Source organism: Equus quagga, chromosome 9 (genome assembly GCF_021613505.1).
Source record: "Equus quagga isolate Etosha38 chromosome 9, UCLA_HA_Equagga_1.0, whole genome shotgun sequence".
Taxonomy (NCBI): Eukaryota; Metazoa; Chordata; class Mammalia; order Perissodactyla; family Equidae; genus Equus; species Equus quagga.
The window spans coordinates 53,391,568-53,405,789 of NC_060275.1; the positions used below are offsets into that span (position 1 = coordinate 53,391,568).

General features: G+C 35.6%; 1 protein-coding gene across 2 annotated transcripts in view; it reads right to left on the reverse strand.

Moving 5' to 3' along the window:
* ROCK1 (Rho associated coiled-coil containing protein kinase 1) overlaps nucleotides 1-14,222 on the reverse strand; it is a 159,174-nt gene that overhangs the window by 62,396 nt on the left and 82,556 nt on the right. Inside the window, exons 11-13 of one of the 2 annotated variants that reach the window (XM_046671545.1) lie at nucleotides 11,915-11,975; nucleotides 8,421-8,506; nucleotides 5,909-5,957 (exon numbers count right to left, since the gene is read on the reverse strand). In XM_046671545.1, the coding sequence (XP_046527501.1) occupies nucleotides 5,909-5,957; nucleotides 8,421-8,506; nucleotides 11,915-11,975 (196 nt within the window). Of the gene's footprint in view, nucleotides 1-5,908; nucleotides 5,958-8,420; nucleotides 8,510-11,914; nucleotides 11,976-14,222 lie in introns of both variants that reach the window. The other variant, XM_046671544.1, reaches the window with a different exon arrangement.

Sequence of the window (14,222 nt, forward strand, 5' to 3'; positions counted from 1 at the left end):
GGATAATGTTTGTGGTGTCATGTTTAAGAACTGTTTACCAAGCTGTAGGTAATTAATTAATTTTTGCATAAGGTGTGAGACAGGTTGAGGTTCGTGTTTTGGCCCATAGATATATAGCTGCTCTAGCACTATATATCCTTCCTCCATTGAATTGCTTTTGCACCTTTCTCAAATATCACTTGGCTGTAATGCAGAGATACTGATCCATAGTTTTTTTTGTAGTACTGTCTTTGTTAGATTTTGGTATCTGGGTAGTTCTAGCCTCCTAAAATTCATTGGGAGTGTTCCCTCCTCTTATATTTTCCGGAAGAGAGAGTGTAAAGTTGGTGTTAATTCTTCTTAAAACACTTAGTAACCATCTGGTCCTGGAGAGTACTATTTTGAGGTAGCTTTTAAATTATGAATTCACTTCAATAGTTATAGAGCGCTATTCAAATAATCTATTCCACACGGTGTGAGTTGTGGTAGTTTGTATTTTTGGAGGAATTAGTCCATTTCATCTAAATTTCACACTTAACGTATTTAGAATTGTTTGTAGTATTCTCTTATGATCCTTTTGATATCTGCAGAGTCTGTAGTGATATGTCCTGTTTTATTCCTGATACTGATAATCTGTGTTCTTTTTCCTTTTTAATCTTGATAGAGATTTGTTGATTTTGCTGATCTTTCCAAACAGCTAGTTTTTGGTTTTCATTGATTTTCTCTTTTTTCTGTTTTCAATTCCACTGATCTCTCTCTTACCTTTATTTTTCCTTCCTCCTCCTTGCTTTGGGTTTATTTTGCTCTTCTTTTTCTAGGTTCTTGAGGTAGAAGCTTAGATGACTGATTTGAGACCTTTCATCTTTTCTAATGTAAGCATTTAGTGCATAAATTTCCCTTAGAATACTGTTAGCTGTATCCCACAAATTAAGTTTTATTTTCACTTTCATTGTCCAAATATTTTTTTAAAAGATGAAGAGCCATAATGTTTTAACATAACTTTATGAGATATAATTAACACTCCAATGTATTTTTTCATTGCCTCCAAGACTTTCCTCTTTGATCTATGGATTATTTAGAACGGTGTTGTTTAGTTTCCATGTGTTTGCAGATTTGCCTGATATCTGTTATTCACTCTAGTTTGATTACATTTTGGTCAGAGACCACACTCTGTGTGATTTCAGTTCTTCTAAATTTGTAGACATTTGCTCAGGATGTGTTATATCTTGGTATGTGTTCCTTGAGTGCTTGAAAAGAATGTGTATATTTTTTCTAGATTGGCAACAGATGCTAGCTCAGGGCCAAACTTTTTTCTTTCTTTCTTCTCCCCAAAGCCCCCCCGTACATAGTTGTATATTCTAGTTGTAGGTCCTTCTAGTTGAGCTATGTGAGATGCCGCCTCAGCATGGTCTGCACCCAGGATCCAAACCGGTGAAACCCTGGGCTGCTGAAGCAGAGCACATGAACCTAATCACTTGGCCACGGTCCGGCCCCAAGGAAGTATATTTTGCTGTCGTTAGGTGGAGGGTTCTATAAATGTAGAATAAGTCCTGCTGGTCGATGGTGTGGCTGAGTTCTCCTATATGTTTGTTGAATATGTCTAGAGAGTGGTATTGAAGTTGTGGAAATTAATAAACGAGACCTTAACTAAATTGGAGTTGGGAAGGTCTGTAGGGGAAGCTCTCATGCCCTATCACACATCATCAATTACACCAAACAGGAAAAGAGGTATGCTTGCATCTTCCACAGGAAGTAAAACTACTTTACTAGTAAGGGAAGACTTTTCTCCTAAACCAGGAACAGCCCAGCCACTGAGAAACGCTGCAGCTCAGCCAATGAGAAGCTGTTACCACCATGAACTGTTACTTTCCCCCAAGGACTTTCATTTAGAACAGCCCCTCTCTACTCTCCTCTTTTCCCTATAAAAGTAGCTCCCCTCCCTTGTTTTCCAGATTTGCCTATAGTTCGCCACAGCATGCACTTTCTGAATCACAATTCCTTTGGCTATCCCCAAAAAACTCATTCTGAGGATAAAATAACAGGCAAATCTGCTTTTAAGTTGACAAAGTCGCCAATAATAATCGTGGACTATTTCTCCTTTCAGTTTTATCAGCTTTTGTTTTACATATTTTGTAGCTCTGTTGTTTGGTAAATATAAATTTAGGAATGCTATGTCTTAGTGGATTGACCCTTTTTTTTTAAATTGAGGTCATGATAGTTTACAACATCATGAAATTTCAGTTGTACACTATTGTCATCTTACAGGAACATCCCTTCATACCTTCTGCTCATCCCACAGCCCCCCTCCCCCTGGTACCCACTACATAGTTCTCTTTTGGACTAACCTTTTTATCATCATGCAATGTGCCTCTCTGCCCCTGGTAATTTTCTTTCCCCTGAAGTCTACTTTATCTGGTATTAATATTGCCATTGCTGCTTTCTTTTTGCTAATGTTTGTATGACATATTTTTCCATCCTCTTACTTTCAGTTTACCTATATTATTTCATTTGAAGAGAGTTTCTGGTAGATAGCATATAGGTAGGTCATGCTAAAAAATCTACTCTGACAATCTCTTTTAATTGATGCTATATTTAATTTACCTTTAATATAACTATTGATAGGTTAAAGTCTGTCATTTTTGTTTTTTGTTTAATCTCTCTCTGTTGTTTCTCCATTTTCCCTTTCTTCTCTCTCTGTGGATTACCTGCATATTTTTTAGCATTCCATTTTGATTTATCTACAGTGTTATTGAGCATATCTTTATATAGGTTCTTCAGTGGTTGCTGTAGATAATACATTATATATGCATACTTTATCACAATCTACTGGTGTTGGCATTTTACCAGTATGAATTAAGTCACCTCCCTTTATGTATCCCTTTATCTTCCTGTTTATAATATAATCGTCTTAAATATTTCTCCTACATACATGGAGAACCACATTAGGCAATATTGTAATTCTGCTTCAACTGTCAAATATAATACAAAAAAACACAAGAGGAGAAAGTAAGTGTATTGTATTTACCCCTATTTTTACTCTGTTTTTTCTTCTTTCCTGATAAGTCAAGATTCCTTCTTTTATCATTTACTTTCTATTTAGAGAATTTCCTTTGCAATTCTTTTAGAGAAGGTATGCTGGTGACAAATTCTCTTAGTTTTCCTTCATGTGAGAACACTGTAATTTTCAATTGGAAAGGACTTTCCATTGGACATAGAATTCTGGATTGATCTCTTTTCCAGCCCTTGTAAAATGCTGTGCAACTTCCTTCCATCCTCCATGGTTTCTAATAAGAAATCTGCTGTCATTTGCATTGTTCCTCCCCTACAGGTATGTGTCTTTTGCTGTATTTAAGATTTCTTCTTTGTCATTAGTTTTCAGAATTCTGACTACTGTGTGTCTTGGTGTGAATATCTTTGGGTTTACCCTTTTTGTGATTCATTCAGCTTCTTGTAGGCTTACGTCTTTTGTTTGCAGGTTCATGTCTTGCCAAATTTGTGGAACTTTGTCATTATTTCTTCCTGTCCCCTTTATCTCCACTCCTTCAGCAATTTCAGTGACACAAATGTTAGAACTTCATTACTATAGTTCCACAGGTCCCTGAGGCTCTGTCACTTTTTTTACTGATATTCAGACTAGGTAATTTCTATTGTTCTATCTTCAAATTCTCTGAATCTTTCCTTTGTATCCTTCACTCTGCTGCTGAGCCCATCCACTGAGATTTTTATTTCAGTTATTCTTATGTCTTTGCTAAGACTTTCTATTTCTTTACTGAGACTTTCTAATTCTAATTTTTTGTTTCAAGTATGTCTAGTTGCTCACTGAAATATATTTATGATGATTCCTTTAAATCTGTGTGAGATCATTTTAACATCTGTGTTATCTCAGTATTGGTATCTGTTTTTATCTTCACTCATTCTAGTTGAGATTTTCCTAGTTCTAGTTATGACAAGTGATTTTCTATTGAAAACTTCACATTTTGAATATTATCTTATGATACTCTGGATCTTATTTAAGTCTTCTCTTTTAGCAGGTCTATTCTGTCACTGTTCTGGTGGGATTAAGGAAGTTCTGCCTCATTTCTGCCAGATGGAGGCAGAAATCTGGGGTTTCTACTTGATCCTTACTGATACACAGGTTGGGGGGAGTGGATTCTCATTATTGCTGGATGAAAATGGGAGTTCTGGCACCCCCCTAGGCCTCCACTGATAACATGGCTGATGGGGAAGGCATTTTGTTACTGCTGCCTACGTGACCTCCAGAGACATTGCTGTGGGGAGGAGGGCTCATTATTTCAGTATTAAAAGTTCAGACTCTCTACTAGGCCTCTTCTGATACAACCCCAGCAGGGAGTCTGAGGGGTACCCTGTGTTGGGTAGAAGTGGAAAACTAGACTCCCAACATGTCTCCAATGACACTGTCTGAGGAGAGGGGAAGGCTTGTCACTGCCCAGGAGAGATGAAAGTCCTTCTATTGGACCTTCTCTGACACCACTCTATCAGGGGGCTGGAAGTCTAGGCTTCCCACTCAGCCTTTGCTGGTGGGAGTGAGGTTATATTTTTTTACATTCTGTTTGGCTGAGCAGAGCAGTGATTGTATAAAAGTTTTCTGACTTGCTAGCCTGCCCCTTTCCTGGTCCGTTAGCTAGAGAGAGTCGCTTTGCTTGTCTGTGCTTGCTGGTGTTTCCAGATTGCTAGCTTCTCCAACACCTGGTCTGGGGTATATGCCACAAAAAGAAAACCCACAGTATTTGTTCCTCTGTCATTTCTTGGGACCCAAGTACTCTAGCTAGCTGGTCTGCTTTCTTCTCCCAACCTTTCAGAATCTTTTTACATTTGGTTTATATTTAATGTCTAGGGTTTTTAGCTGTACTTATTGGGAAGAATAGGGGCAAATACTTTTACTCCATCTTTCCAGAAGCAGGACTACTCTAATTTTATAATTAAGATCTCCCTCTCTACTTTGAATTTAGAAAGCTGAATAATTTAAATTTAGCATACTTGAATTTTAACTGTGTTTTAGAAATGAAATAAAAAGTGGAGGATATGCAAAAAAGATTTCTTAAATACTTAGAGTCAAATAAATAGTGCTAGGCTAAGTATACTGACCAATGGCAAGTTGGTAAAATATTATCTAAATCTTCCTAGATAACTACATATATATATATATATCCAAAGCTACAAATGAAAAACAAACATACAAAAAAACCCACCACTGACAGATACTATTCTGAAAAGAGAAAATTAAGATGGCACAAAAATCGTCAGAAAGATTAAACCTAAAATGAACAAAGGAAGTCATCAATAAGAAGAAGACCATAGAGAGCATATTTCTTTTCAGAGAACTCTTCATATACACAGTAAAAAGATATTTACAAGTTGACCAAAAGGAATGAAAATATATTACATATTTGCAAACAAATATCTGAATCATGAAATGTTTTTGCTGTGTTTTCCTGATAATAAAAACTTCTTGCTAGGTGACCAAGGAAAACATGGGGAAAATTCTAAAATCAATACATTTCCTATTTGATCGCATGAAATTATGGTAACGTAAATCCTTTTAAAATTGTATTCTTTCCTCTTTCCTATTTGTCTGTTTCTTTTTGCTATAGTTCCAGATTCAGTTTCTGATCTCTTGATTCTCTTGCTCCTTTCTCACTTTTCAAATATTAAGAACCACTGAAATGAAATTCACGTACTAAAATTTAACATGGTTCTAAAATAAAACTACATAAAGGAAACAAAAGTATAATCTAATCTGCATCACTTGAATCTGCAGCTCCAAAGTGAGGCTTTCATCATAACTCTCTGGTTCTGTTCTATATTTCAACCTATAGAGTTCAAATGCAATTTTCTCAGAAAACAAAATCAACCGAAAGAGGAAAAAACTCTCAAAAAGGAAAACTTATGATTAGAAAACAAAAAGTACCTCTTCATCCAATTCTTTCATTATCTTGTCTAATTTTATGTTTGAAGTTCTGTAAAAACAAAAGCAATATAGATTAGAAATATCTTTATTTTTTATTGCCCAAGGTTGGAACACCACATACTTTACTTTTCCATTTACCTAAGATTTTTTAACCTTTTTTTGTGCTGCGGATTCCTTTGGCAGTCTAGTGTGGTGAACCTATGGCTTTTTATCAAAATAATATTTTAAAAGCATAAAATAAAATACGTAAGATTAAAAGAAGCCAAAATTATATTGAAATACAGTCAAACTTTAAAAAATGTACGATTCGGTAATAATGTGCTACTTTATTAATATATTAAATCACAAGATCTAGTGGCAATAATTTCAAAGTAGTGATGAGCATAAATGATATTTAGAGATAACTACCAATTGTAATCATTGAATAGAAGAAAATATTTGTGATTTTTATTGGTAAAAAAAATTCACAGGTACTGCTAATAATTGTGGATTACTGCCTATGTTACTAATTGAAAGAAATGCTGAATTTCAGTTATAAATTAGATAAAATATTCACTTTTTCTCACCCAAGTTTAAGGACCTCAAATTCCATCCACGGTCCCTTTGGGGGAGGTTTATGGATTGCAGATTAAGGACCCCTGGACTCCCTCATGCAATACTTGCTACTAAACAAAAATTAGCCATCTAACCTTTAATACAAGATTAAGTAAATGTAGGGAGAGGTGGCATATATAAATCAGTAAATGCACCACTTGACAACTTGGGCAAAAATCTGAGATAAAATGAAGACGTATTATCTCCATCACAATTTGTTTTCTTTGGCTCTAAACATAATTCTGAGCTTCAAATCTGTATATGCAACATCTCACATCTCACATGGATGTCTTATCAAACATCTCATTCAGCATGCCCAAAACTAAACTTATTCCCTCTGCTCCACACCCCTACCCATAATAGCAATCTGTTTCTCCTCCAAGTGTCCCTAAGCAAAGGGCACGACCTTGGAATCACCCTTGACTCATCTTCCTCCTTCAGTCCCATTTAGTTGAATTAATATCAAGTGCTGCCAACTAACCAGACACTTCTTTTTAAAAAGCAAATTTGATCCCTTTTTTTACTTCTTAGTTTCATAACTTTCAATGTTTTTCCATCACCCTTAGGATAAATTCCAAATTTATTAGCTTATCAAAAACAAAGTCCTTCAAGGGGCTGGCCCGGTGGCATAGTGGTTAAGTTCGCGCATTCCGCTTCAGCGGCCGGGGTTCACTGCTTCGGATCCCCAGTACAGACATGGCACTGCTTGGCAAACCATGCTGTGGTAGGCATCCCACATATAAAGTAGAGGAAGATGGGCACGGATGTTAGCTCAGGACCAGTCTTCCTCAGCAAAAAGAGGAGGATTGGCAGCAGATGTTAGCTCAAGGCTAATCTTCCTCAAAAAAGCCACAAAAATCCAAAGTCCTTCAACATCTAAACTCTGTTGATCTCCCCAGCCTCATCTCAGACTTTTTTCTCCCACATTTGCATGTTTATTGGCCACTCTGGTCATTCTTATTTCTTTCCCAAATTGCTCCCAACCACCACCACTACCCACTAGTTTCTCATTGCTATTTTTTGGATGGAGAAACTTCTCAACATTTATGCAATAATATTTATCCACTTCCTCCCCTTATTTCCTTATTTTATACTTAAAAATTCCTCCCAAATCCTGGGATCAATTAATTGTTTACATTCAAGTGCTTCTCTAAAAAGTTTGTAATATATGCTTAACTATCTGATCTATCAGGAAAGGCATGCAGTGAGAATTTTACTTGTTCCCTCTCCCCTCCACTCACAAAACTACCAGTATTCCCAATTCCATTTGTTGAATACTTAATCTTTGCATGACCTCTGTATTTCATTTATTCAATACTATCCACTAAAACTATAAATAATTACAAAAGTTACTGTTTATAATTAATGAGTAACTCACTGTGCTGAGTTATTTAAAATAATCTTGATCATTCCATATTTTCATAAATATAGAAGCTCTTATTAGATTTAGACTCATAGGAAAAAAATTCTGAGTTATTGCTCTAGAGAATCACAGTGTAAAGAAATTAGAATGTCTGCATTAAAAATTTTGTGAATTCTAATCTTCAACGACATTTACATTTTAGAAAGCACCTTACTGAATGTAAACTAATTTGGTCTTTCACAGCTAACTAAAATGGGAGAGAAAAGCAATAAATTAGGCACTAAGTGAATCAGCACTATAGTTTTTCAATAAAGACTACTGGGAGCAAAGGCACTTTAAATATTCCGAGGAAAATACATCCATAACTAAAGCCAACATAAATGTGACTTTTGAATTCTAGCCAAGACATTCTTCATTGAATGCATTGTCAGTAGCAATGTTTATATCTCTACCTTACTTCTGTCTACTTTAAATGTTTAAAGAGTGCAAGCTTTATTTAAAATAAGCATTTGCTATACAACTTTTAATGCGAAAAACATATAATTATATTCTCACCTGCACTTCTGCTCCATTTCATCTTTTAATTGCATTTCATTATGCAGCTGTTCTTCTAGCTTATAAATTGTTTTTTGCAAATTTTCCTGCTTTAATTAAAAACAAAAAAATTAAAACTCATTTTACTAAGAATATTCCTAGAAAATTTAAAAATAGCAAGTTTATGTTACCATTTTATACCTATTTGGGAGGGAATTATTTGGTTCAATTTTATTCTTTCCCTTTCTATTTGAAATTTTTATTATTAATTTAACAAGCTTTTTTTTCCAACATCTAAAAATATGTCAGGCATTGTGGTAGGCATTAATAAGATAAAAATTAAAAAGATTTGGTCCCGGTTCTCATGAAGCTAATAGTTAAATAGTGAGGCATAGGGTAATCGGAAGCTGAAAAGAACCTACAACAACTCAAGGACATACACACAAATATTACAATATAAAGTGGTAAGTGATAATAATATTATATACAAGGTGTTCTGAAGGAGAGAAGAGGTCACATTTAATTCTGCCAAGAAGATGTAATGTTTGAGACCTACAAGATAAGAGATATTTATCAAGCAGAGAAGGTGGCAGAAGGAAGGTATTTTATCCAGAAAGACCGAGTCCAAAAGCATAAAGGCAAAAGAAAATATATTTTGGAAATGAGAATAAATCAAGTATAGGCAAAGCACAGACTACAAGAGGGGGAAGAAGACACATAAAATCTGAAAAGGTGAGTGGGCCCATAATCCTTATATGCAAAAGTAGGAGTTGGGGACTTTGGCCTATAAGCAGTTTAAAAAGGGAAATAACATAGTACTGGCATTTTAGAAACATCACTTCGGTAATAATAAGGTGAACAGATTAGAAGGTAGAGAAATTCTACATAAAGCAACCAGTTAATAGGCTACTCAGACAGTTCAGGCAAAAGAATATATAGGTCTGACATAAGGCAGAGAGGCTGTAGGAATGAAGAGGAGGAAATGGATAACTGTGTCAATTAAAAGGCAGAATTTATGACCTAACAACTGATTAGAAATAACAGAGTACTATTACTAATAAAAATAGGTAACATAACAAGAACTGCTAGGGACAGGATGGAGAGAGGAGAATCATGAGTTTAGCTTTGGCCTAGGTTGAGGTGCCAGAGATATACAGGAAGAGAAGTCCAGTCAGAGAGAGAGAAGACAGATTCAGGTCCAGAGCTCAGAGGAGCAAGCTGTACACTCATGAGATTACCCATAGAAAATGAGCCGACCGACAGCCAAGATCAGAACCTCCTTAAACACATTTAATAATTAAAGGGGGAGGGAGGGAAAAGAAGAGAGAGGGGGGAGCGAGGAGATCCTGCAAAAAGAGGACTGAAAATAAACCCAAAGAGGCAGGAAGAACAAAAGAAAGAAACAATGGGAACATGAAAGAGTTAAAAAGCCAGAAGTTCCAAGGAGGAGGGATTAGTCAGTGTCAAATGCAGTTAAAAAGAAAAATAAGATATGGAATGACAATTATTCATTGTATTTGGCAGTTGCAAAGTTGTTCATTAGCATCTCTGCTAGAAGGCTTTCAAGGAAGAGTTGAAAATTAAATTAGTTGACTTTTGTACTTAGTTCCGGGTTAAAAGAAATAGTAGGCATGCCAATGTTTTCTTCTTGCCCTGTGATCTTACCGGAGCAAAGATACAAGGTAGCAGCCACTAACGGAAACTTATGACAGTCACCCCTGAATAAGATCAGCCCAAAGAAAACAATTCCATTGAATATTTTTTGAAGTCCTAATGTACCACTAATCCGACAGAAATTTAACAGAGTGAGAGCTGGGTCACAGCAGCTCCTCACTGTCACCTTCTCTAGGTCAAAGGTGCTTTAATTTTAAAGATTTATAAGCCCTTGTTAGCTATATAACTTGGCAAATATCTCTATTGGGATGCGAACTTAAAAAAGAAAGATGGCCAAAAGAGCTAACAGGTACTCACGTAGTTTACTCTCCCTTTTCTCACTTTCCCTTCCCATCACATGTTTTCTTACATTTAAGAGTAATATATCAAGGAGAAAGAATTATATCAGCTTTTAAAAGATGACTGCTACCTGCTCCCCTCCTCAGTTAAAAATATGTAGCCTACAGTACACAGAGTTCAAAGAATACTCTAAGGATGTCTAGATAATTATTTCTGATATTTTTAGAAAAGTCCTGGCTAACCCAAAAATGACCTCAAAATGTAAGCAAGTAAGTTTTTTTTTAAACCTCTGTCTCATGAATATGAGCTATATGCACAAAAGAAAGGACTCATGTCTCTAATGTTTACTTCCAAAATTAATTTTCGGTAGACAAATTAGACGATGATGACTATACTGGTTATTCTCTATTTGCCCCCCTCCCTTCTAGCCTTGAAGATCCATCCTCTGCCCTTCTTTGCCTTGAAATCTACAGACTGCATTACCTACATTCCATTGCCCTATGATTTTAAGGTTGGTTTCAGCCTATGGGAGACACCAGCAGGAAATCAGAAGTGGGAGAAATGAAGTATTCATTCTCCCCACACTCTTCTTGCCTTACTGTGGTTCTGGCAGTGTTTTCTATCTTCTGTGCTCTTCTTTCATGATTCTAGGCTTTCTCTGAGCTGTGGTAACAAGACTTGTCTCTTCAGACTAGGGGAAATGGCTTCCCCACTGTTGTTCATCAATGGGTACTTTAGCACTCTTTATTTATTGCTCCCTTTGACCCTGCTCACAGCACTGTTAACAGTCCCTTCATTAAATTCTCTTCATTCAATGAACGAATAAACAAAATGTGGTAGATACATACAATATAATATATTCAGCCTTAAAAAGGGATGAAATTTTGACACATGCTACAACATAGAAGAACCTTGAGGACATTAGGCTAAGTGAAATAAGCCAATCACAAAAAGTCAAATATTGTATGATTCCACTTAGACGAGGTACCTAGATTAGTCAAATTCATAGAGACAGAAAGTAGGAGACTGGTTACTAGGGGCTCACAAGAGAGTGGAATGGAGAGTTTAATGGGTACAAAGTTTTAATCAAGGATGAAAAAAGTTCTAGAGATGGATAGAGGCAATAGTTGCACAATAGTGTGAAGGTACTTAATGCCACTGAACTGTACACTTAAGAATGGTTAAAATGGTAAATTTTACGTTATGTATATCTTATTATACACAAAAGCACTTTCATTTAACTCTTTTGAATGTGCCATCTGTTTTTCCTGTCAAGATCCTTAGTGATTTATTATAAATTTCTAATTCCAAAGATTAGAAGGATCACCACTGTCAATCTGTGTAGCAATTTACGGTTTACTAACTACCTCCACATATAATACCCCATTTGGTAGCTAGGCAAGAAATCAAACTAGAGAGGAGACAATAGGTAAAAAGTGCTATAAAAATTTAAGTTCACTAACCACACATTCAGAAGCAATAAATGTTCGCTTAATATCATGCACACAAAATACATTATCCAAAAACTAACTTAAAAAAAATAACAATAAGAAAATACCTACCAAGCTTTTATCCACATTGGAGCTAGTTCTGTTATCATTAGGATTTGTTGAAGATAAGTATCTGAGAGGAAAAAAGTTTTTAAAGGTAAACAAAACAAACTCTTCAATATCAAATAATAACTAAGAACAAACACTACATGCCTATTTTTTGTTCAGTATTGTACTTGCTTTGCTTTTTAAAAATTCAGTACAGGTTCATAGTTCTTTATTTTAGAAAGAAAATATAGAAATGATACATACATTCAATAAAATCCCTAAGTAGGTCTGAAGCAGCACTCTGTAATCATATATCATCTTACTATTTCTACAGCAAAGCATATGAATATTCATACCAAGTAGGATAAATAAAAACCATAAATAGCCTCAAGTTAGTTCAGACTGGGTTTTTGGCCATGAGAGCAACATACGGCAGGGTGTTTTTTCTTTAATGCTTTTTTGGTGAAGAAGATTGGCCCTGAGCTAATATCTGTTGCCAATCTTCCTCCTTTTTTTTCTCCCCAAAGCCCCAGTAAATAGTTGTATATCCTAGTTGTACGTCATTCTAGTTCTTCTATGTGGGATGCTGCCACAGCATGGCTTGATGAGTGGTGTATAGGTCCATGCCCAGGCTTCAAAACAGCAACCCCCAGGGTGCTGAAGGGGAGCACGTGAACTTAACCACTTGGCCACAGGGCTGATCCCCAGGATATGGCAGGTTTTGTCACCAGAGAAATCACTAAAAAACTTTCAGTTGTTAGAGCTCTTTGGATTTAAGGCTTGGATATAAGAAACTGTTGAATACAAGGAAAAACCAGAAAACATAATCAAGTGCATGACAATATAGTACAAACAGTACATATAACGTTTATTTAATTCAGGATTACCTTTGTATAGATAAACCTAAATAAATTAGCTGCTATTAACTATAGAAAATCCAAAAACATTGGGGGTTGTTTATATCAACATCTCAAGTGTTTCCAAAACCAAGCCAGAGACTAATTGATAAAAATACAAAAAAAGAAAGGATTTCGTTTCATTTCTTCCTGAAGTGGTCTCAGAAAAAACCACTTTGAAGTTTCTCTCTGTGTGTATTTCAATATAAAACAGCCATAATATTACACTCATGGAGTGTCAAGGGAAAAGGATTAAAATATTGGACTTTTCTAAGGGTCAAGTACTACCTACCTGGTTAGTGATGCAACCAAAAGTATTTAGTATTATCTTACAGTTGAATTGTTGGAGAAAGTTCATAAAGCAGGACTAAACTGCCTTCTTGTTTTCTAAACTTGACCTGAATTGGCTATTACAAAAAGTTCTGGCTAAAATAACAAGATGCTTCACTTTCAAATAAGGTTTGCTAAAATAAAACTTCAGGGGCCGCCCCATGGCCAAGTGGTTAGGTTCGCGTGCTCTGCTTTGGTGGCCCAGAGTTTTGCCAGTTTGGATCCCGGGTGGGGACATGGCACCGCTCATCAAGCCATGCTGAAGCGGCATCCCACATGCCACAACTAGAAGGACGCACAACTAAAAATATACAACTATGTACTGGGGGGCTTTGGGGAAAAAAAGGAAAAATAAAATCTTTGAAAAAAATAATAAAATAAAATAAAACTTTAAATGTAATAATTACTCCAAGTAATTCAAATATCTAATATGCAAATGGAGTATAATTTGTAGAAGTACATATTTTTTAATAAATTTAATAAGGAGATTTAATACACTCAGTAAATGTCATCATATGGTTCACTGTATTACATTTGGTTTTAGCACTTTCAGATTTCTATTGTGTGCCACTTACCAACCTATATTGTACAATTTATCCATTTCCTTACTAGGATATGAGCATCTCAAGAAAAGGTACTGTATGTTATTTACCCATCTCCCTGCACCTTGGTGCTTAGTATACACCTGACAAAAACTAAGCTGTTAAATGTGTCTGTTCAATGAATGAATGCTCAGCATACTGAAATACTGTTAAATGTTTAACTTATATCTCAAGTCCATTTGAAAAGACTAAAGCTAACATTAGCTCAAACTAATGATAGTAATAGCTAACAGTGGGTGCTTAATCCATGCAAAGCATTGCTCTAAGTGTTTTACTGTGTTTTGATATCCTTAACCCTTACAACAACTCTAAGAGAGAAGTATGATCATCATCATCATCATCATCCCTATTTTTGAGGGAATGGAGGCATAAAAGATTAAAGTTAGTTGTCCAACATCACAACGTCTTACATGCTATAAGACATGGTGAGTTCATTTAGTGGTTTTTGGGAGGAATCACTTAATTTTTCAAAAACTAAAAATTACAGGCCTTTGGTAACATCAA